The 24,653-nt window shown below is 39.7% G+C and overlaps 1 protein-coding gene across 2 annotated transcripts; it reads right to left on the minus strand.

The window, feature by feature from the left end:
- Positions 1-1,980: 1,980 nt before the first annotated feature.
- Positions 1,981-23,052, minus strand: derl2 (derlin 2). 2 transcript variants are annotated; one of them, XM_034602868.1, is made up of 8 exons: positions 22,884-23,052; positions 19,960-20,025; positions 10,496-10,569; positions 10,215-10,308; positions 6,586-6,600; positions 6,405-6,477; positions 6,186-6,276; positions 1,981-2,408 (listed from the first exon to the last, which is right to left on the minus strand). In XM_034602868.1, exons 1-8 carry the CDS (start codon positions 22,974-22,976, stop codon positions 2,303-2,305), a joined length of 612 nt encoding a protein of 203 aa, XP_034458759.1. In that variant the 5' UTR covers positions 22,977-23,052; the 3' UTR covers positions 1,981-2,302. The 2 variants fall into 2 exon arrangements, with proteins under 2 accessions (XP_034458759.1, XP_034458758.1); XM_034602867.1 differs by having other exon boundaries at positions 6,405-6,600; positions 22,884-23,037.
- Between the last annotated feature and the right edge of the window lie 1,601 nt (positions 23,053-24,653).

Consider the following 24,653-nt stretch of genomic DNA (forward strand, 5'->3'; position numbering starts at 1 on the left):
AAGGTTAGATATTGGAATGTTAAATATGGGAGCAGTTAAGAAGGAATGGTTGGATATGGGAACAGTTAAATATGAGAAGGTAATGGGGAGGTTATATCTGCAGTGGAAGTAATAAAAAATGCACTAAGAGGTATATACACTATGTTCATATGTACAGCCAACTATTCTACGACCACATTTTTCATTATAACATTCTGATAGTATGGGCTAGTCAGTGTCAGATGGCACAGAGTTCTTTGTCAGCGTCTGACAGCTGAAGGGAAGAAGCTGTTAGCAGTCCACTTGGTTCTGGCTGGGAGGCTGCAGTAGCGTGCTCCAGAGCGAGTGCCACGGTGGAGAGTTAACAGTCCATTCGCCTCAGCCTTCGTAGGCACCGCTTCTCATAGACTGAGGTGATGGAAGGGAGTGTGGTCTTGATCCATGTACAGGATTGTAGTCGTGAGTGAAGAGGGAGTAGAGCAGGGGGCTAAGCACGCAGCCCTGCGGGAGACCAATTGTATCACTATCATCTTTTTTCCTTTTTTCTTTGGGAGGGTGGCGCCGTATCGCCCCCTATTGGCCAGCCGCCCCTGTTCAAAACCCGTCTAATAGTCCATAAAGCACAAAACAGTTCAGCTCCTCAATACATCACTCATTGATTAAAAATGTATCAGGGTCTCAGATTATCAGGTGGAGAGATCTAGAGATCTTGTAGCTGCACCCAGAATTAGATCCAAGTTTGGTCAGGGTGCCATCAGATACTGTGGTTCTGAATGTCTGGAAAATGTCTGGTGATGAAAGATTGATCAAAACTCAAGCTTCTATCCTTATTTATGTTATCCGCCTTTCTTAATTTTTCATGTTTAAGCCTGTATTTTTAAACTTTTAGGTTAGTGTAGTTTACCGAAAAAACTGAACTATTACATTGAGTACATAGTAAAAATCTTTAAATGCATTTATTTGGAATCTTAACAGCAGTACAAACAGTTACCTTGTTTACTTTAACAAAATAATTATTTTCAATTCTTCAATTTCATAAAACAACTAAAACAGAACATGAGCATGGGCTGTTTTCCATTTGTGAAAAAAAACCTTAGGAAAACAATAATATTAAGGAATTAAACAGTTCTATCACACCATTCCTCTATAGATAGGGTGAAGCCATTTCTTATTGATTGTTTTTCTAGCAGCTACACTAAGTATTTTGCTTTAAACGCTTCTAGATGTAAAGTGTAAAAGAGTTTGTCCCTGATAAATGTAAGATTTGACCAAAATTTGGTTCCTAAATCTGTATCTGGCTTTCCCCAGAAATTTTATATGGAGGCCACCGAGACCTTGACCTTTGGCTACCAATATATAATTAGTTAATTCCTGACTCTAAGTGAATGTTTTGTGCTAATAGATGCACTGTATGAATGTGTGTGTGAATGGCAAACTGTACTGTAAAGCGCTTTGTGTGGTCATCAAGACAAGAAAAACGCTATATAAATACAAACCATTTACCAAATGTGAAAGAATTTCAAAAGGCAAGAAATGTTCCTTGTGACGTCTCCATAACTTTGGACCTTAGAATACCAACATCTAATCACTCCATCCTTGAGTCCAAGTGAATATTTGTAACAAATTTGAAGAAATTCCTTAAAGGCATTCTTGAGATATCACGATCACGAGAATGGTGGCTCATTATCGCACCCCTACTTCCGTTGTAACGATGACACTGGTGACTATTTTCACTTAGACTTAAGTAAACCGGCTGAAGTGACTTTGCTTAACTTTACAAAGCCTGAAACCTGCTTATTGCTTCTTTTCACTTGAACTTTGGAGGATTTAGCTGCTGTCTCCTATTGAGACGATTAAGATTCAAACCCGCTCTTTGTCGCTTGGGGCTATATTCTACATTCACATTTGTGAGTCTGTTGTTATGTCGGGCAATCTTTTGTATGAATTAATTCATTGGTTTCATGCAATACCACTACAGTAAAATTAAATAAAATCAAAGCATTATTTGTTACACTCTTTTATTCTTTAAAAAGGTGAAATGAAAAACAATGCAATCTTAACTAATTCATTTTGATAAGACATAAAAAAATTTCTGAGACAAAAATCAGCTGAGCCCGAAGGCTCACTGCTCAAAGTTCCATATGAAGCTTGTGTTCTCTGTAATAGTCTTACAGCAATGATCTGGCATCAAGAGGGGTTTTGGCATTCTTCATCCAGAAATAAACTAACATGTCAAAAGCAAAGACCATGTTCCTCCCCTTCATCTCTCTGAGGGAATATTCTTGGAAGTGACCTGACAACCAATGATGATGTGGGGCCACACTTAACCTCCAAGGCGCTGTCCTTCACCCCAAGCAAACCCTCCTGGGCGCTCCTCAGGTAGGGGGTTGTAGTTTGCATCTTCCTCTGGAGTGTGAAACAACATCTTTCTGTTAAAGACACACAGAACAGGAGAATGACTGATTTCTATGTGTGATGATTCTTATGGCAAACACCTCATAATTAGGGCTGTGACAGTATGGATGTCAAATAAAGACTATCGTGATTTGGTGTTAGCATGCTAGCCATTTTTCTTTTTAAAGATAATCACATATTTTCACACAATTTCATGTCGCATCCCATTTCGGAAGTAGGGCGCACCTATCGATTAATCTAACGATAATTTTTTGGATTAATTAAACAATTATTTCTAATAACTCAATTAACTTAATAATGAATTTATAAAAAAACAAAACTATTTATATATAAAACTTTATATAATCATCTTCTCTTAAATACAAATAAATCTGCCAAAAAACTAACTATGCACTGCAAGTCCTTTTTCCACAGCAAAATAGCCCAGTCTGAACTTCTAATCTGCCTTTTAAAGTCCATTACAAAATCTCTCAAAAATAAAATTAGGAATATATCAATCTACATCAGTGGTCACCAACCTTTTCGAGCCCAAGATCACTTTTTAATTCCAAACGTAAGCCGAGATCTAGCACCCTGATATCTTCCAAGAAACCCACTTAGGAGGGTCATACTTATTATTTTTTGCAATTTCTGTTAAAGGCTGAATGTACAAGAAATAAATATACACAAAGAAAGGCAGTTTTGCAACTTTTTCTATTCAATGCACAATATTCAAATTAATATCAATTCATATTTACAATGCACAATATGTAGCTTCTCAGTTCCACATGTTCTGCAGAGGAGCTGCTACTGCAGCACTATGTTTTTACATATAGGCTTTGATTTGAATATGGCCACAAATATGATTATTGCCCTGTATGAAAGAAGTCCCTTGTACTCAAATAAATACCAGTACTACACAGTATGAAGCCACGCATCTTCCGCTCCTGCAAATATTTCACAATAAAAAAAAACTTTTAAACAAGGGAATGGATTCCATCAACAGAAACGCTGGAGTGCTTTTATTTTGAAAAGGCATACAGAAAGTGTTGCAACCACTTGTTTGTGACATAAATTCATCAGATAAACATTCAAACTCAGGTGAAAGATCATCTTCTCTGTTTATTCTGCTGTGAACCACAATGTTTATGACACAAATGTATTTACAACACTTTCTGAACCCGTTTCAAAGTAAAAGCACCCCAGCATTTCACATTCTGAATCCACTCATTTGTTCCAACGGGGCTTTGATTGTTATCGACGGACCGAAAGATGCGCATCTTCATACCGTAGAGTCCTGGCCAGTGGTATATAAAGTACTTGAAGGCCATACTTGAGTAAAAGTACAGATATCTTACCTGAAAGTGACTCTGGTAAAAGTCACCCGTAAGAAAATGACTTGAGTCAAAGTCTTAAAGTAACTCATATTAAATGTAATTAAGTATCACAAGTATCTGGTGTTGAAATGTACTTAAGTATCAAAAGTAAAAGTACAAGTACCAAAATTAAAGATGCAAAATGCTTTTTATAGTCTATACAGACACAAAACAACCCAAAATTGTTCTTTTCAGGATTTATTTCAACTGACTGAAAGATTATAACAAATATATATATATTGTATAATTTTACAAATTTTTAACCCCAGATGCTGAGGTTCAAATAGTAATGGACTAGTGCATCTGAACTTCTAGGGACAACAAAGAACCAACACAACAGAATAAACAAGTGCCTCGTGTCTGCCTAAGAACACTAATAGACCACAGTATAACCACTAAAAAATTCTGTAAATATCACTAAACATGGACCTTTCACTTTCTAATCAGTAGCAGGAATGACACACAATGCCCCTTATGATAACTCAGCAAAAGGAAACAAGTTCTAGGCACAAAAAATATGATAGTTTTCCTCCTTTGTTAACAACCTGCACAGTGCTAGTACAGAGAAGAGAAAATCACTGGACACAGTCTAGTTTTGCTGGAGGCCAAATTTCAGACAGAATAATAAAGACTGAACTGAGCCGAGCTCCTACATGAGCACCTGGATAATTCTAAAGGGAATAAATGGATGGGGAATGTGCTCACGTTGATTAAGTCCCTGCCCTTTGTACACACATCGCTACTACCCATTGGATGGTTTAGTGAGGTCCTCGGATCGGCCCCGCCGGAGTCGGTAACGGCCCTGGCGGAGCGCCGAGAAGACAATCAAACTTGACTATCTAGAGGAAGTTAAACTCTTAAAAAAGTTTCCGAAGGTGAACCTGCGGAGGTATCATTACCGGTACAGCCTGCTCGACCCCGGTCGACCAAGGCAGCCCGACCAACCTCCGGACGCTTAGGGTCTCGCGCTGCCCCCCCGACGGCAAACAGGCCACCGGGCCTGCGCATCTCCCGAGGCAGGAGGCATGCGAGTGAGCGAGAGAGAGGTGCGCCGTGTGTAAAGGTGCACCAGTTTTGAGAATATAAGAAGTAGAAAGTACAGAAATTTGTGTTCAAATGTATCGAGTAAAAGTAAAAAGTCGTCAGGAAAATAAATACTCAAGTAAAGTACAGATATGTGAAAAATCTACTTAAGTACTGTAACAAAGTATTTGTACTTCGTTACTTCCCACCACTGGTCCTGACATTTACTTTAGTACATAAACCAACTTGTTCTTGAAGGAAATGCAGGAGATAAACCTGCAACTCCACCGCCAGTAGCGGACACACAGCGCGTGTGAAAAGCAGATAACCGACACACAGCTGATCTGCGGCGCGACATCAGCCAGTGAGTCCAGAGAGTTATCGACAGTGAAGACTGTCGAGATCGACCGGTAGATCGCGATCGACAGGTTGGCGACCACTGATCTACATTAAGCTGTCCAACACCAAAATAAATGAAGCCAAAGTAAAATTCAAATATCTTTTTGGAGGAATATCAAAAAACTGTGTAAATTCAAGTTAAGCAGTCTATAAAAGAATCATCTTGATGTAGCCTAGTAGTTGTATCAATGTCTGTATGAAGTCAAAAACTGACTGAAGTAAGTACAATTCAATAGTATTTCAACAATGTGTATTATTAATTTTCACACTGAATTGGAGGATAATAAAATAATAATAAAATACAACCAATTGTAACTTATGTAGATGCAAATTAGGTTTTCTTTCACTAAAGTGGTCCTGACAGAAATGTTGTATGTGGTTGTTAAAAGTTTAGACTTTAGACGGAACATTGTAATGTTTCATTAGTAAAAGTTGTGCTAATCGTAAGTTTTCCCTCAACAGCATGCTCGTGGCCATATCGCCATGAAACAGTCCAATCTGCACAATACTTTACAGCACAACTCCTTTGTGCTGCAAAATAGTGCAGTTGGCATGTGTCTTTCAGAGGGCCCATATGGCTATGGCAGGCTTGACTTGTCAATTGTCACCATGCAAGCTAATTTCAGATTAATTATTAAATTTCACTGTTTACTTAAAGTGATTGAGATTATGCTTTAACTCTATGTCTCGTGACACCTCCTGTCAACCCACAGACAAGACAGGACTGCCCATCCAGTGAGCATCATAACGGCACTCGTGCTGTAGTCGAGCGCACAACTTGTGTTGCAAAGGCCAGGTGGATGTGCCTTGACTTTTTCATGAATTAACACACTGTGTACAGAGTGGAAATTTCAATGGTGTAACCTTTTTGAGGAGTTAATTACATTAATTTGCTATTACTGTGCAATTTCGGTGGCATTCAACATGTTTACGCAGGTAATTTACACAGTTTTCTGACTACAAGCATCTGTTTGTACAAAGTCAACTTTAATATCATAGCGTGTAGAGACTTACATGATAGATGGGGTCTTGAGCCACCTTCCACCACCTGGCTGGTTGGGGAAAACATCCTCTAGGAAGTAATAGACATGACCAACAGCAATACCTGAAGAAAGAAAAGAAAAATAAGACAAGCACCAGTCTTACTGGACACCACCAACCACATCAGTTACTCTTAGCTAATAATGACCATTTTAGGACTAACTTATGGCGGAAAATGACAGTGAAAGATACCTAAAAGGTCCACGATGATGGAGTTGCCGAGCAGAAGTGAGAATCCCATTAGGACCCAGGGCAGAAAGGGCGCCTGGAAATTCAACAGGCCAAAGAAATTCATGCGCACATTTGGATTTCGTCGACTCCAAATGTATACTAGCATGATAGTGAAAGCTTGGCCTAGGAACACAAGACTTACAAAAGTGCCAAATATCTGAAACTTTGTTAAAGAATATGGCAAATAAAAGAAATGTACTGACATTTATATCCTACAAATATATATTTCGCTTTCGCAGTTGTATCGACCGCTTTTCAGTGCAAGTCACCAACAGAGATTTAATGGCGTGTGATAAGAAAAAAAACTCTGCATAAAGCAGCACTGTCTGAATGTGTGCATGAATGGGTGACTGGAGCCTGGCCATTTAAGGCTTTAAAAACAAGCAGTAAAATCTTAAAAGCAATTCTATAACCCACATATAACCAGTGAAGGGCAGCAAGGATTGGTATAATGTGATTGCTTCTCTTTGTGCAAGTTAACAGCCTAGTTTTAGCCTAAATATCCTCCTCTGGAGCCGTGTTCCCGTTCGCATGCACAGGACGCACACAGGCTTTGTATGTGGGATTAAAGACTAAACCTTGGCAATGTTTCTTAAATTATAAAAACATGATAGAACAACCTTCTTAATGTGTGCTTCGAAGCACAGGTTTTAGTAAAAGACAACACCCAGATACCTGCCTGAGGACTTGGTAAATGGTGCTTGTTCACCAAGGTTAGTCTTAATTTCATTCATTCTGGAGGTGGGACCAAAGTTAATTATATATATATATATATATATAATTATATTTGGAGAGGTTTAGTTGGAGAAAGTGGTTTGCTATGGGGTGAGGTACTTGTGGAGAGTTGCAAAGTTTGATTGATAATCAGGAATGATGGGAATATAGAGCTGTGTTTCATCAGCTTAGCAATGAAAATGGACACTATATTGGCAGATAATGTTGCAAAGGGGGAGCATATAGATAGAAAATAGAGTGTGACTAAGGATTGAACCCTGGGGAACACCATACCGCATGTTTGATGAGGATGAAACTGAGCCTGTCATAGTCACTGAGAAACTTTGGTCAGAAAGGTAGGACCTGAGCCAGTTTAAGGGCATGTGCGGGATTCCTGCCCACGTTTTCAGACCGTCAATGAGTATGTGGTGTTCTACAGTATCGAAAACAGCACTGCGGTCGAAAATAACTAGGATGGAGGATTTAACAGCATCTTCATTCAAAAGAAGGCCATTGCAGACTTTCAGAAGAGCGATTTCTGTACTGTGGAGGGACCGAAAACCAGATGGGAATGTTTGAAGTAGGTTATTGTTTGTCATGTATGCTACTAATTGCTTGTACACAGCTTGTTCAAGGATCTTGGTGTCTAATTAGAGCAGTAAATGCAGAAGTGTGCTTGGCCTGGGAGAGCTGCAACAAAAGAGAGAGATTAGTTGGGACCTTACATACCAATTCCACCATTCTTGCCTCACTCCTTTGTGACAACCATCTCAAACCACTTGAGTGATTCCTGTGGGGCTGGCAGTGTATCTGCGGCCCTAAGAGAAGTTTTTCAAGAAGAATGCTAAACATGCTAAAGCTAGGAATAATTGAAGGGTCCGTAAGTGCCTGGTGACTTTTAAGCATACTACTACTAATAATAGAAATAATAATATTAAAAACACATTTTATTTGAATACCCCTCACCCTCCCAAATATAAAAGAGAGCCTGTGTTAGCCTTCAGATGTCATAAAAACTCAAAAGATATTTAGTTTGTCCAGTCTGGACAATGTTCTGCGGCTCCAGACAAATTTTATTTGGGGGAAGAGGGGGCAAAAGGGCTCTTTTGATAGTAAAGCTTGCCTACCCCTGGCCTAGGGCTTCAGAAAAAGCATAACGGGAGGCGGTAGCTTTGAAAGGATGAGGGGCACAGTTGAAAAGGTGCTGCACATAGAAGATGTGGAACTTCTTCTACAACTACAGAGTGGGAAATGTTGGGGTGACAGAGAAAACTGAAATATAACAGCTTAAAAAGTAGTGGAATAAAGCCTCGGAAGAAAAGAAAGGGGGAATCAACATAGTTTAGAACATCGAAAGTCGGCAGACAACCTTGAGGAAAGCAGAATGCAGAAAAGGACAGCTCGTAAAAGAAAATAACACATGAGAACTCATTGGCATAGAGCTGGAGGAGTACTAATACTAAAAGAGGAGGAATCGTCAAACGTCAGCCAATTTTGTCCCATCAGTCTGTTCAATGTAGAAGGCAAGATCTTCTTTAGCATTACAGCACAAAGGTTGACAAGCTACCTAATGAAAATAAAAGTTACAAGCAAGTAAGTAAACAAGCAAGTGGATACAACAGTTCAAAAAGCTGGAATTCCAGGGTTCTGTGGCTGTTTAGAGCACACCAGCATGATCTGGCACCAAATCCAATCAGTGATAAGAGGGACCTCCATGTCATCTTTCTTGATCTTGCTAATGCATTTGGTTCAGTTCCTCATGGTGTCCTCTGGGCCGCCTCGACTTCTTCAAAGTACCAGAGCCCATCACAAACATGGTTAACTCCTATTTCCAAGACTTCCACCATATGGCAGCATCTTGAAATTTGCATCATGATTGGCTGCAATATCTCCTCACTAGCATTTACATTGACGTGATTATCAGAGCTTTAGAATGGGTAGTTGGTGGTGAGTGACAAAAGTTGGGGGTCCTTTTAACATCAATTAGGGCATAAATGGACAACATCACAAAACTGGATATTCACCATATTGTTCTATGTTTTAAAAGCAAAAGGATAAGATTAAAGAATGAGAAAGGGGCAGCTTTGGTTGTTTAAAGGTAGAAAACATGAGCCTAGACTCTAGAGGAAGGCTGATTTGCAGTGTGTGCAATGACAAGCACTCGAGCATTCTTCATATTCAGTTTAAAGAAAAGGAGAGCAAAACAAGTCAGCAACAGGGAGTGCCAGTGAGCAGTGCTGTCACAACTATGGAGTCATGTGGTCATACAGGGGCCAGAGAAGTGGATATCTATGTACTTTCAGTTGTGCCTGTACAGGGTGATAAAATGGTGCCAACATATGCATTCGTAGACCATGGAAGTAAAACTACTTTTTGGACAGAGAAATTGTTGGTGCAGTTGAACTTCAGGAATCAGGAAGGAAATATTATTTCTGACGATGGGAGAGAACTAAGTTGTGACCTTTATGCATTTAAAGGATTGGAAGTACGTAAGCTTGATAACCGATTTCTTCAACTCCCAGAGGACATCACACAAAAATCGATAACTGTGTCAAATAACAGGTGAGGAGTATGGAAATGGCCATACTTGGACATAATTCATTTCAAGGAATTTGACAAAGATGTGGATCTATTGATTTGTTTACTTTTTGCTTTTTTTCATTTTAGCGTCTGTCGCGTGTTAGAATCCCCAGCTATGTTCTCAAATAATTATTAATTCTACACTAATAACCAACACTTAAAATGTAGGAGTGAGAACCAGGTAGTTACTGTATAATAATGGAAAGAAACAGAAATTATTTAGGAGATGCTTGATTGATTTACAAAATATTATAGTGTGTAAGATTAACATTATAGCAATCTTTTTTGTATATATTCTGATGATCAATAATATCAGGATGTTGTGACACCCCTATTTCCACCATAAGTGCAATGTTTTTGGGTAACATTCCTAATAACTACCACCTTAGTGCCTGTAACGAATTCATTTGTGTACCCCAAAGCAATTATTTACAGGCCATGTAGCTGTTCTTTTTATGACACTAAGCAGAAGGATACAGTCATCAGAAAACCGCCAAAGAGGAACATGAAGACGAAGTCAGCTGTTCTTCCCCTGAAAGAACCCTCCTCTAACATACGGCAGTATCTGTAACTGAAAGCAAATGGTTAAGGAAATCAACAAACTGGTTTGTGGTTCTAGTTTGAAATATTGTGAATCTTACAACTGCTGTCGAGACATGATTTAAGTTTCAACATCTTATGTGGGAATAAACAAGTGGTAGAAGAAAATATGCAAACTAACTTCACATACTAAATGAAGTGAAACTTGAGAAGGATACAGAAAGATCATATTGAACAGGAAATTGAAGCCAACTGGACCAAAAAACAGGAAGTTGGTTATTATTCGCCATACCTAGAAAATGAGAGAGAAAGAAGAGTCAGCTGTACGTAATTGAAACAAAAAACCAAAGGCTTGGGTTTCCCAGATTCAAAATAGTTAAAAATGCATTTTAATAAGAACTACAAGCTTTATTTAACTGTAAAAACTTCTAAAGTTGGCCATTATACTGAAATGAGTTCATAGGAATGACAAGTTCAGACGCAGGACAATATGCATCAAAAACCTGATTTGTTGTATGAATATCAAAACAATCCAGTGATTGATGACATGATGAATGTCTAAGATAAAGGTACTATGTTTTAGGTGTTCTGCATCATTGATCCTCTGGTGTGGCTGATTGCCAACTGCACATACACTTCAATTATTTTAGATTAGCAAGTTTGCTTTAACACTAAATTATGGCATTAAACTATTAAATATAAGGTCTCTCATCTAAATTTATATTAATTAATTATCTGATAACTGATAATCACAATGATTTATTTAATAACTAAAACCTGGTTGCACCAAGAACACATCACATTTTTTCACACCAACTTATGAATGAACCCTCAAGGCCTCAACCTAAACTTAGTGATAACTAAATTGAAAGCCTTATTCTTAAGTTCTGCATAGAACAGAGTCATAGTTTGCGATTTCAACATTCATGTAGATGTTGCCATCGACGGCCTTAGTTCTTCCTCACTAAACCCCAAAATATTACTAATGACTTCAGTAATTATTAGATTTTGTAAAGTAGGTAAAATAAAGAAATAATAGGCCAGTATGGGTAAAAAAATATTGTATGCATTAAAAATTAAAAGTATAAGTAAGGTAGAAAACGTGTTATTAAATTGTAAAGTAAACCACCAAGTGATGAATGCCTGGATTGGAATTTCCTTAAACTAGTTGCCGATTCAAATAAACCAGCTGTCATATTACAAACCGAAGTTTGATTTAAAAATTATGTCCAGAAGAATGGAAAACTGCTAAAATATGTAAAGCGTCCTTGTGTCCCTTGAAAGGCGCTTTAAAAATTTAATTTATTATGGTTATTATAATAAATTTTTTTTATAAAAATGGGACATTAACATTTTCTAGATTTGTGGTCGCCAACCCATTGATCGCGATCTACCGGTCAATCTCAACAGTCTTCACTGTCGATAACTCTCTGGACTCACTTGCTGCAGTTGCACCGCAGATCAGCTGTGTATCGGTTGTCTGTTGTTCACACGCGCTGTGTCCCCGCTACTGGCAGTGAAGCTTCTGGTTTATCTACTGTATTTCCCGCAATACGAGTTTGATTATGTACTAAACTAAACACTAGGACTCTACGGTATGAAGCAGTGTATCTTCCGGTCTGTCGATAACAATCAAAGCCCAACAAATTAATGATTTCAGAAAGTGAAACGCTGGAGTGCTTTTACTTTGAAACGGGTTCAGGAAGTGTTGTAAATACATTTGTGACAGACAGATAAACATTGTGGTTCACAGCAAAATAAATTATCCTTCAACTGGGTTTTAATGTTTATCTGATGAATTTATGTCACAAACATAAATGGTTGCAACACTTTCTGTAGGCGTTTCAAAATAAAAATAGTAGACAGTTATAATTTAATTTACTAATGCATTGACCAAATGTATTAAATAACTATGAAATTGACGCCCTTTCATCCTCACCTCATCTTTATAAAGAATGGCTGAATTCATATTTATGTTTCTGGATAAAGGGGGCATCGCTTCTTCTGCAACAATGAAGTTAAAACACTGTGTTGTGTCATAATCTGCGGGAGGAACTCTTCTGTCTACATGAGTGTGTTCGTGTGTGTGCGCGTGTATGTGTTGATAATCACATGTATTCAGTTATTAATCGTTGATGTCGGATCCTGTCTCTGGGTCGTTCCGCTCACTTTAACCCTGATGTCCTGACTGAGCACGTCACGTTATGTGTCGTTTTGTGTAAACAAACAAACACAAAGTAAACGTCAGTCCTGTACGTGTCCTAATAACTTGTGATCAGTGATGCACCGGTCAGAGGAGCAGTGAGGAGGAAGCAGACTCCGACAGAGTCTCTGACAGAGACAGGACCTTTAATGTGAGTCTGATCCTGAAGCAGCGGTGGTTATAATTATTTAGCGGAGTCCACGTCGCGATGCATCTAAGAGAAATGTCCACAGCTCTAGTGCTCAGCTCTGGTTAGGACACAGCATTCAGCGCCTCAGTTATTGCAGCCCAGGTTACATTTTTTAAACATCGCCACTCCGGGGGACACACTACAGAAAAGTGTTCCTTTTGTGTCTTCCACCTACGACGCCTTCAATTTCTGCTTTTGTGAAATTGTTCAGTTTTTTACCTTTTGGGCCATCTCTCATAACTTCAACTGTTCAGCACACCATCTCTTCATGACAAACGGATGTCCTTATATGGAGAAATAGAGGCGTGGCAGTATGCTAATTGCAGCGAGCAGACACGCTTCTGTCCATTTAAAATGATTCTGATTCACAAACATACGCATGGTGGTGAAAACAAAATCGGCTGGTGCGCACGTGTCATGAATCTGGCGGGGATTTTGCGCATGCACTTATTTTCTAGGGAGAGTAAGAACATTTCTGCGCACGTTTGTAAATGAGCCCCATTGTGCTGCAATTGCAGCTCCTCTGCAGAACATATTGTTGAACTGAGAAGCTAAATATTGTGCATTGAGCAGAGGCTGTAAATATGAATTGATATTAATGTGAATATTGTGCATTGAACAGATAAAGTTGCATAACTGCCTTTCTTTGTGTATATTTATGCTCATACATTCAGCCTTTAACAGAAATTGCAAAAATAATAAATATGACCCTCCTAAATGTTTTTTTGGGAAGATATCAGGTCGGTGGATCTCGGCTTAAGTTTGAAGTTAAAAATTATCTTGGGCTCGAAAAAGGTTGGTGACGACTGCTCTAGTGGCCGGCTGTTGCTGAGGGGTAGAGCGGTCGTCCTCCAACCTGATGGTCGGCAGTTCGATCCCCAGTCTTCCCCATCTGCATGCCGAAGTATCCTTGGGCAAGATGCTGAACCCCGAATTGCCCCTCATAGAACAAAAAGTGCTGCTAATAAATGCACTGTATGAATGTGTGTGTGTGAATGGGTGAATGTAAAACTGTACTGTAAAGAGCTTTAAATGGTCATCAAGACTAGAAAAGCGCTATTTATATACACAATACCATTTACCATTTAGATCAAATAGCCATCCTAAATGTTTGTTACCTGTTTTCAGTAAATTCATGGAAAAAAATTTAGTGTGAACAGACTCAATGCTATTTATCTATAAATAATTTAACCACTGATTTTCAACATGAATACAAAGAATGGCATCCAACAGCTACTACTCTAACCCAAGTGACAGATGATTGGCTGAGAGATTGAAGAAGCTAGTCTGTGCTGTATTACTGAATTTTACAGGAGCATTTGATTATAATGATCATGATATATTACTGAATGAACTAGAATGTTATGGCTTTGCTCTGCATAATAGTTATTTGATGAATAGGACACAGAACAGTTTTTTTTTTTTTAAATTGGGGTTTCTCAAAAGTTCAAATGGTAATAAGCAGGGTCACCAGTTGAAGCTGTCTATTTTCACAAACCAATTACCGCTTTTTAAAAATAAAACCAATATTTCTATGGGTGCAGGTCATTGAAACATTAATTAGCCTATGCATTAAATGCAGTTTGGAATTTTTTTGTAGCTATCAGTGGTAAAATGCATAAGGAATACAAATTTTGTTTTTAATTTTTCTAAGACAATATTGATTGTATTTGGTTCAAACCACAATGGATAAGATAAAAAACAGAACAGAAATATCACTGTTACAAAGAATCTGGATTTTGTATAACAATCTTTCATTTAGTTTGAATAGACTTGACTATGCCACCAGACTAGCTATAGGAGGAAATTTATACCACCAAATTAAGATTAAGATTCCTTTATTGTTTACAACAAATGGTGAATTAAAGAGCTATACACGAATGGAACTTACTCCCTACAAATATCACAAAACTGTAAAATTTGATTTAAAGTCTTGTTAGAACAGCATCTTATGTCTTGGGGAATTTGAACAACATTTTATGAGTCATCTTTCTGTGTTTATGATGTGCAGGGTCTACATACCACTTTTCTAATGGGGTTGTGGTATCTTAAGTTAATTGATACAGATATAAAGCCCGAGCAACAAGAATAATTGAAAGAGGAGAAGTGGCCGAGGGGGCACACTGTCAAACAGCCATTCATGAAAAAACGCAGCTGAGCCAAATTGAAAAATTGACATATCTCAAGGGTCCAGCTGCCAGAGCCATGAAAGGGCTAAAACTAACAGAGAGCAACAATTAACAGAGACCCCAAACAGCTCCAATGCCTTGGCAAGAGTGCGCACAGCCCGGCCCCCACGCCACCAAGCGCCAGGGCAGACACCCTGGGAGCCATGAACACCTCCATTGCCCGAGGCAGAGCGCACGGACCCAGGGACCAAGGAAAGCTCCACTGCCTGAGCCAGAGGGCACAGAGCCTGGCCACGGCACCACAAAGCCCAGCCACGGCGCCATAAAGCCCGGCCAGGGCGCTACAAAGCCCGGCCACAGCGCCACAAAGCCCAGAGCAGGATTAACTTTCTGCTTAAAGCAAACAATGCCGTCCTTCCCTCACCCAAAACAACAACAGTGGCTGAACGAAGATCCATCCTGCCCACTATGCTCAAGTCCACTTACCCTAAAACACATCCTTACTGGTTGTAAAATAATCTCTCCCTGGTATAGGTAGGTTTCATTGCAACATCCACCATCCGGTTGCTCAGAGATCTGGGAATCCACGGACACGCCCATGCCAGACCATGAAAGAAACATTACTGACTACAGAGCACTGCAGCCAACAGCTCTGGATCAGGAGGAAAGATCCAAGTGGCCCCAAGATGCTAGAGATATGCACCCAGGTCTGATCAACCTGTGGTGGGCCTGCCTTAGAAGAGGGTGTCTTGTGATTAAAAGGCTGATACACCTGATGATGCTAAGGTATAAAACTGAAGATATGTCCCCAACACCAGGTGTTGGTCACTGACATCCTCTAACATCATGTTGACCTGGTCACCATGTCGCCTCACACCACAAACAGAATCTGTTGTGAGTGATGCAATGCGCATGCGCTGGCGTGTACAGACTACCCGCCAACAGCTCTCTTGAATTTATTTTACTTTCTTAAACTTTTAGCCTCTATTTATTCAATTTTAGACACATTTTTAACCTACACATCTGAATTATTAGGTGTTTTTTAAAATAATAACCTTGACTGGATTCTGGACTTTAGTCGATTGGACCTCGATTTTAGCTGTTTTAAGAACTATCATTGACTTCCGTAATGACAGTGTGTGAGTCTTGCCAACTTACCTTGTCTAAGTTGAAAAACAATGTCTCTCGTCTGGAGGATGAAGTCAAACTGATGAATAAAATGATCCTGGACTTCTCAACTGCTGCTAGTGCCCAGGCCAAACAACTTTATTCCTGGCACGCAAGGGATTTGACCAGCTCGCTCCGCTCCCACGACTGCTCAGCTATAGTATAGGTAGACAACGACAGCACCATTCCATGGTCCTGCTCCGTCACCACTGAAGCGCTGGGGGCTGCTCAGGCTACTGATCCCTGGATCGTCTTGGGAGCTAAACCCAAGGCCTCAGCCAGCTCTACTCTGCGTGCTGAGCTGATTGAAGGTTGGTCGTGGTAGGCAGGGGTAAACACAGCAGCAGGTGGGTTTGCAGCCCCAAACATCATCAGGAAACCAATCAATCAATCAATCAATCAATCTTTATTTGTATAGCCCATATTCACAAATCACAATTTGTCTCATAGGGCTTTAACAAGGTGTGACATCCTCTGCCCTTAACCCTCAACAAGAGTAAGGCAAAAATACTAAAAAAAAAACTTTTAACAGGGTAAAAAGAACGTAGAAACCTCAGAGAGAGCCACATGTGAGGGATCCCTCTCCCAGGACAGACAGAAGTGCAATAGATGTCAATCATTTTCAATCATGAATACTGACATCTGTAAAAAAAACTAGAGAAGAATCAATCAGGAAAGATAAGGAGACAGCAATATATACACTGCAAAAATTAAGGTAGCACTTAATTGTCACAGTATAACACAAAGTCAGTTAAACATCAGGGATATCAATCTGTCCATTTCACAAGCCCAAGTGATTGTGAATCAATTTAACCTGCTCGGGTGCAAATGAAAGTGACAATAGGTGCTATGGTGACGCAAAGGCAAGACAACCCCTAAAAGGGGAATGGTTTTGCATGTGGTGGCCACAGACCATTGCTCTTTGCTTGAGCTCTAGTTAATGCTGCTTTCTCTGGAGCTTGTTAACACTCTGACATGTGCTGCAACCTCTCCAGCTGACTTTTTAGGTTACCCTTCATCGGCCATTTGAGGGACTGCGAAACATTCTGCCATGTGGAATCCTCCTTCAGATCTTAAGGAGTGCCTCCTCTTTTGCTGATGTCTGCAATGTTTAGCTCTCCAGGGATGCACCACCAGTCTAAAACTGGCCCCGCCTTCTGGATTTCACCAACTCGGTTAGCAAAGAAAGTCTGGTACACATAGCTGACTCTTTGAATGGCTTCCAGGACTGTTTGACGTTCAAATAGATGGAAGCATCACTCTGCATCTTCATTACACCATCCTTTTCGACATACTTCCTGAGCCTTACTGCGCCATAGATTTCAGCCTTGACTGCATCTCCTTTCTGAGATATATATATCTATATATATAGATAGATATATATCTATATATATAGATAGATATATATCTATATATACAGCTCTGGAAAAAATTAAGAGACCACTTCAAAATGATCAGTTTCTCTGGTTTTGCTATTTATTGGTATGTGTTTGAGTAAAATGAAATTTTTTGTTTTATTCTATAAACTACTGACAACATTTCTCCCAAATTTCAACTAAAAATATTGTCATTTAGAGCATTTATTTGCAGAAAATGACATCTGGTCAAAATAACAAAAAAGATGCAGTGTTTTTAGATCTCGAATAATGCAAAGAAAACAAGTTCATATTAATTTTTAAACAACACAATACTAATGTTTTAACTTAGGAAGAGTTTAGAAATCAATATTTAGTGGAATAACCTTGATTTACAATCACAGCTTTCATGCGTCTTGGCATGCTCTCCACCAGTCTTTCACATTGCTGTTGGGTGACTTTATGCCACTCCTGACGCAAAAATTCAAGCAGCTCGGCTTTGTTTGATGGCTTGTGACCATCCATCTTCCTCTTGATCACATTCCAGAGGTTTTCAATGGGATTCAGGTCTGGAGATTGGGCTGGCCATGACAGGGTCCTGATCTGGTGGTCCTTCATCCACACCTTCACTGACCTGGCTGTGTGGCATGGAGCATTGTCCTGCTGGAAAAAACACTCCTCAGAGTTGGGGAACATTGTCAGAGCAACTTTGTACTTGGCTTGATTCATGCGTCCTTCACAAAGACAACACTGCCCAATTCCAGCCTTGCTGAAGCACCCCCCAGATCATCCCCGATCCTCCACCAAATTTCACAGTAGGTGCGAGACACTGTGGCTTGTAGGCCTTCTCCAGGTGTTGGGCAAAGCTGAAAACTGGACTCATCAGAGAAGATGACCTTACTCCAGTCCTCTATGGTCCAATCCTTATGGTCTTTTGCAAACCTCAGCCTGGCTCTTCTTTGCTTCTCATTGATGAAGGGCTCTTTTCTAGCTTTGCACGACTTCAGCCCTGCCCCTAGGAGCCTGTTTCTAACCATCCTCGCTGTGCACTTCACCCCAGCTGCCGTTTGCCATTCTTTTTGGAGGTCACTTGATGTCATCCTACGGTTGTTGAGTGACATTCGAATGAGTTGGCGGTCATCCCGGTGAGTGGAGAGTCGTTTTCGTCCTCTGCCGGTCTGTAGCTTTGTTGTCCCTAATGTCTGCTGCTTGACCTTGTTCTTATGAACCGCCGTCTTTTAAATTTTAAGGATGGAAGCAACCTGACGCTCACTGTATCCCTCTGCCAGTAAAACCAGAATTGAACTCTTCTTTTCCTCACTCAAAACTTTTCTTTTTAACTCTTTTGGCATGGTCAATAGTCACTTTTTTTTATTCCAATTACTTTTGAGGTACTACTAGCACTGTTTCTGCCATCCAGCTGGTCCTATTGCAAGAGGATAATGATGACCACAGCACTGGTTTTTATACTTTTCTTCATTGAATAAGATTTGGTTCAGGTCATCCCCTAATCAGTACCTCATTAAGTAGAATCAGGTCTGCCTGTATTGGAATTCAACAGACACCGGAATGGAATGGTTGCCATACACGTAGAGATGCTGATTTAAGAAAAATTTGGAGTGGTCTCTTAATTTTTTCCAGAGCTGTATATATATATATATATAGTGCTTTTCTAGTCTTGATGACCATTCAAAACACTTTACAGTACATTCATAGCGTGCATCTATGGGCAGTACATTTTCTAAAAGGAGCCATTCAGGGTTCAGTATCTTGCTTCGGCATGCTTCAGGGAAGACTGGGATCAAACCGCCGACCTAACTTTGAGTGCCTGGACTCTTCATGCTAATTTTTTGGACATACGTTTTCCTGTAATGTTTTGACATGTATTCCCCTACATGAGCCCCAGTGGTTTGAGGGACACCAGTCGCACTCCTGCCACCTCTCTTTCATAATCTAAGAATTGCCATGAAAAGACTTGAAGGTCTAAAAGGAATACTGAAAACTGATGTGAAGGTGTTCAAGAGATAAAATGATGTGATAGAGGACTATCCTAAAGAAGGAATATGTAAAAAGTATCCCAGATATTAAAACCACAGCAGGAACTGGGAACAGCAATGTCAAGTAGTAGTTACCATGTGATACTGTCATTAGGGAGGACAAAGCAAAAACTAAGTTGAGTTTTATTCTATGCTTCTTCACACAAGAACAGCTGTGCAAGACTCAATATCTTAAAAATATCTTAGTGATATTCAGACTGCATCCAATTGCATTCATGGTAGACATTACAAACTTTCCCACAAATATCCATTGATGACAGGGACAGAGATGCCCTGGAATTCCTGTGATTCATGGGACAGTCTGTAAATCTTAAAATCCAGGAAAAAATTTTTTTACATGTGTACATTTTAGTCAGTTGAACAGTTGAACAATTGAACTTTTCTTTTCTTATTCATAGGATGAGACTGGAGAAAGGCCAAGAGGTTGCTATCTATGGCATAATGGTATATCTTAGAGAAAAGAGAGAAACTCTTCAGTTGGTAGGCAAATTAGACACCTAAAGGACATGCATAACTTAAGAGACATACTATCCTTTGTCACTGCAATCAGTCAAGGGAGATTTCTGTGGGAGATTACTCACTTGGTAATTCCTTAGAATCAAATCTGGATTGAAGTAAAGCTGAAATGGTGTGATGAGCTCTAGTTGCTGTGAGAAAAGACAAAAAAAGACAGTATTAACAATGCAGATATTATATATAAAGATGTTGACCTATCTTTGACAAACATTAACATACACATGCTGTATCTGACAGATAAAAGAAGAAGAAATCTCCAAAAGCAGTGACCCTCCCCATTAGGGGTGACCTCTATGGCTTAAAATAAATATATTTTTCACTTTTTGGGAGGTGGCGGTATTATATCACTGTATTAGTTTCTTAGTTTTCAACTCTTGGGAAGAGAGGCCGGAACTGATATTTTTCCCCATCTCATACTAGTCTTGTTGTTTATGGGATGGTAGCGATAGTTGATGGTTGAGTGATAATGTGGTTTTTGGGATGTTCATCATTGGCACTGGTTGCCGGCATGCTGGTTTTGGCTTGGGGGCAGGTTGCCTCATCATATTCATGAACACGTTTTTTAAGTGAAGGAATAGGTTGCTTGTGTTTCCACTTTTAGCTATCACGACAAGGCAACAAGACTTGTATAATATAGTGTTGATACTAGACCCGAACCCATTGAGACTTAAGCTGGATTCTAAAATAATACTCATGTTCAGGTCTTGTTCTGTTGCCTTGGCTATTTACTTCTTGATTTATTTTATTCTGCACATGTCTGTAATCAGGGAAGACAAGCAACAAACATGTGTGTCAGGAGCAGGGTAACACAAACTCAGTGCAGCTTACATTAATTGCATCAGCCTTTTCTTTCCGGCTTGGAAGGGCTCAGAAAGAAAAAATGCAACCTGGGTCGTATTCTATTGCATAATACTGTAGTTTGCTCTGTGTGGGAAGATTTTAAATCCGAGCCAACAAAAAAGCCCCTTTTGGGGAAAAAGTTTCATCTCCTGTGGCTACCTTAGAGAACCATCTGGTTTCGACACTCCACTCATTTCTTACAGCCTGTACAAGGAGTTTTTAAACTGGTTTCTCTACATCCTGTAGGACTATAGACATGACCAAAGCTTACATACTCTACAGGACATTCCAGGCCTGGCTTCGGGCCACACTGAGCCAGGATGTGCAAACCCAATACTATGACCTGCGTGCGGGTTGACCTCTACCCGATCTCTATACCATAAAACCTCAATTTTGGTCAGGAAACCAAAACAAGGGATGCGGTTCTTCCAAACGAACTGGTTTTAACTTGACAAAATAGATATGAGTGGCACTGCGGATAATTCAATCAAATTGTATTTGTATAGCCCATATTCATAAATCACAATTAGTATCATAGGGCTTTAACAAGGTGTGACATCCTCTGCCCTTAACCCTCAACAAGAGGAAGGAAAAACTACCAAAAAAAAAACTTTTAACAGGGTAAAAAGAACGTAGAAACCTCAGAGAGAGCCACATGTGAGGGACCTTCCTGTAAATGAAACGTCACATTTGTCAGTCTGTGAATGCATTAATGAATTATGACAGATCACCACCTCAGACTGTCACCCAGACAATATCAGGACGATCTGATGTAGAATTTCTAAGTAAAAGCCCTTGGAAAATATCATATTTTTATTGTTTTGGTTGTGGCAACAGAGATGGACATTCTTATGGCAGAGGGCAGTGAGTTACTACGCCGCTTACTTGTTTAATAGACCAGTAATTGTTACATCAATAAATAGGGTTAGCCTACAAAATTTGATGTCTGGTGCTTTGTGTGAAAAGAGTGGCCTGGAGAGGAGTCAAATTCCCAGCCTGAATTATTCTCGCAGTCTGACCCCTGCACTCATCTGACAGAAGAGAAAAAGGAAATGCATCAACTTCACATTGGTCAACAATGAAGACGTAAGGGCTCCCAATTTGCCTTGTTGCACATGTGCGTCATGCTGACAACACACTCAACACAGTTAGACAAATCATCTGAGATGAATAGCAATAACTTAAAAAACAAAACATGATCATATCAAATCCAAACAGTTTACTAGTGACGGTTTGGGCGGTTTCCATTCTCATATGACTGAACCCTGCTCAGCAACAGGAACATTGACTATGCCTTCCGACTTTAACAAGAAGTGAGTGGAGGGTAAAGGGAAGCTTAAAACATCCAATAAAAGCTTGTTCACTTACTTTTCCTTACAAAAACACAACATGAGCTTCCACCTCGTTGACGTGAGGGATGTTTTCACATGACTTGTGACGTGTTTGGTGTGTGCATTTTAATGATCACTAGGGTAAAAGAACTTGAGCAGGCCGTGTGTTTGTATTCTTCATTATACCCGGGGTCTCCTATAAAACATTCATTCACACTTCATTTTTTGAGCCTGCTGTTAAGTATGCAACGTCTTTCTGTGTTCCACCTATCACCACATAACACGTGCATTTCCTTAAACAACGCCAGGTGTTAACTGACAGAGTGAAAAAAGTTTTTTTAAAGCGCACGGAGGATTTAGAGCAGCTCGGTGGCGTCATGACGTCGCTGTCGGCTGAGGCATTATAATTACTTAGTCACCTCGTTTCGAATCACGTAGATATACTATTATGCCCTCATTATTCAAATTGTTGTCTAAAGGTGACATTGATACTGACCGAAATTTTTAATTGACTAGTCATTTTAACGTTTTTTTAGTGATACCTTAAATATATCACTGCACTTCTGACACACAGGTGCATTGTGAAAATGGCGAATCTGCAACCGACAACATCTGGAACATAGAGGGTGGAATATAACATATTACTAGATAATATATTCACCAGTTAAACTGGAACACCGGTTCAGACACGTATCCTACTCATAGCTGCTAAAGCTACACAATCAGGCTAGCAGCAAAGTAACGACGTTATGTTAGCTATCTTAAGCGAAATCAAGATATACCTTTGTCAAGACGAGGGGGAAATGAATTAACCTTACCACTGCGGCAGTTGTGAGGACACATGCGGTGGTATATGCCCTGGTGACAACAGGAATCTGCAAATACTCCTGCTGTAGTGTCTGGTAAGCCATTTTGAATTTGCTGAAAGCTTCCGGCACTTTGTTGATACGTCATCTCTTCTTCTTCTTCTTCTTCTTCTACTACTACTTCTACTATTACTACCTCTTCTTCTTTGTTCGTTTTTTTGGCGGGTGGCAACCAACGTTAAGTTGCATTACCTCAACCTATTGTGTTGGAGTGTAAGTGTTAGTTAGAGTTATACAGGTCCTATTTCAATTGCAATTGCAACCATCTCTACTGTGTAAACTGATAAATTATCTGAGGTTTTTCACTGAAACTTTCAAGTCTGGAATACTGAAACCAAAACCTGTTCTTCCTGTAATATGATCTTTGGAATCATCTGTATGTACTGGTATACATTTTTCATATGCTGTTTGCAATCAGTCAGAACTGCAATATTGCCACAATCTTTATGTCCTTGCATTTTTTCCAGAATAAAGAAATCAGTAGACAGTGAGGAAACAACCAGGGTGGTGTTAATGACAGTGGCACAGTAGGGATATAGCTTTTCTGACTTAGTGACATGTCTCTGTACTTTTATAGTGCTCATCGCAAAATAATCCCTCTTGGCCCTTTCACTCTCCCTACATGGAGGACACCCTTTAGACACAGTTCCTCTGGTTAGAGACCATTTGCAAATCTGAATCACCACTTTTGGAAAACTCTAAACACATTCTCATTCACTAAACACATTTAGCAATGTGGTGCATTTTGACCCAGAATGTCACACACAGGCCCCAAAGGTTAAATTTAACTATCACCCTGTTGTCATCATTAACACACTGCCACAGAAAATTTAGCACACACTCTGAGTTCTGGAGGCAGACACCATCTCTACATTTAAGGTTAAACTTAAAACATTCCTTTTTGATAAAGCCTATAGTTGGGTGAGTCCTGAACCATCCCTTAGTTATGCTTAGTTAGACAGCTAGGGGAATTCCTGTCATGCACTGAGCACTTCTCCCCTTCTCTCTGTCTCTCTGCCCCCACATTCATTTATATATATTACTACATGTCACTAACTATGTGTCTTTTTCCTCCCATAGTTGCTCTCTCTCTCTCTTTCTCTCTCTCTTTGCAGGTATATCTGACTCCAGAGCTGCAGGATAACAACTATTATTATTATTATTAGTAGTAGTAGTAGTAGTATTGTTGTAGTTGTTATTTTTATTATTAGTATTTATTTTTTAAACCAATAATAATAATAATAATACATTTTATTTATAGAGTGCTTATTACAGTACTCAAAGACACAAAATTAACATAAAAAGTTACATACTAAAAACATAGAGCACACAACATACGTCCCACACTAAAAGAAGTTCTGAAAAGGTGAGTTTTGAGTTGTGATTTGAACATTGTGAGATTGGTGCAGTCTCAGATATGTTTGGGGAGAGAGTTCCAGACTGAGGGGGCAGCTACGGAGAAGGCTCTGTCGCCCCAGGTCCGGGGCTTGGTCCTGAGTGGATGAGACAGGAGGTTAGCATCAGAGGAGCGGAGCCTCAGACTGTCACCCAGACAATGAGGTAGGAGGGGGCCTGGTTATGGAGGGCTTTATGAGTGAGGAGAAGGACTTTGTATTGGATGCATTGTAGGACGGGGAGCCAGTGGAGATTCTGGAGAACAGGGGTGATATGATCATGGGAGCGGGAGTGGGTGAGCAGGCGAGCAGATGTTCTTTGTTGTGA

The sequence above is a fragment of the Hippoglossus hippoglossus genome, chromosome 12 (genome assembly GCF_009819705.1).
Source record: "Hippoglossus hippoglossus isolate fHipHip1 chromosome 12, fHipHip1.pri, whole genome shotgun sequence".
NCBI lineage: Eukaryota > Metazoa > Chordata > Actinopteri > Pleuronectiformes > Pleuronectidae > Hippoglossus > Hippoglossus hippoglossus.

Coding starts and splice junctions, on each gene's coding strand:
- derl2 (XM_034602867.1), bottom strand. CDS start 22,976: ATGGCTTACCAGACACTACAGCAGGAGTATTTGCAGATTCCTGTTGTC. Junction 6,277..6,404: donor CATCATCGTGGACCTTTTAG/GTATCTTTCACT, acceptor TTCTTTCTTCAG/GTATTGCTGTTGGTCATGTC. Junction 2,409..6,185: donor CTCAAGACCCCATCTATCAT/GTAAGTCTCTAC, acceptor TGTCTTTAACAG/AAAGATGTTGTTTCACACTC.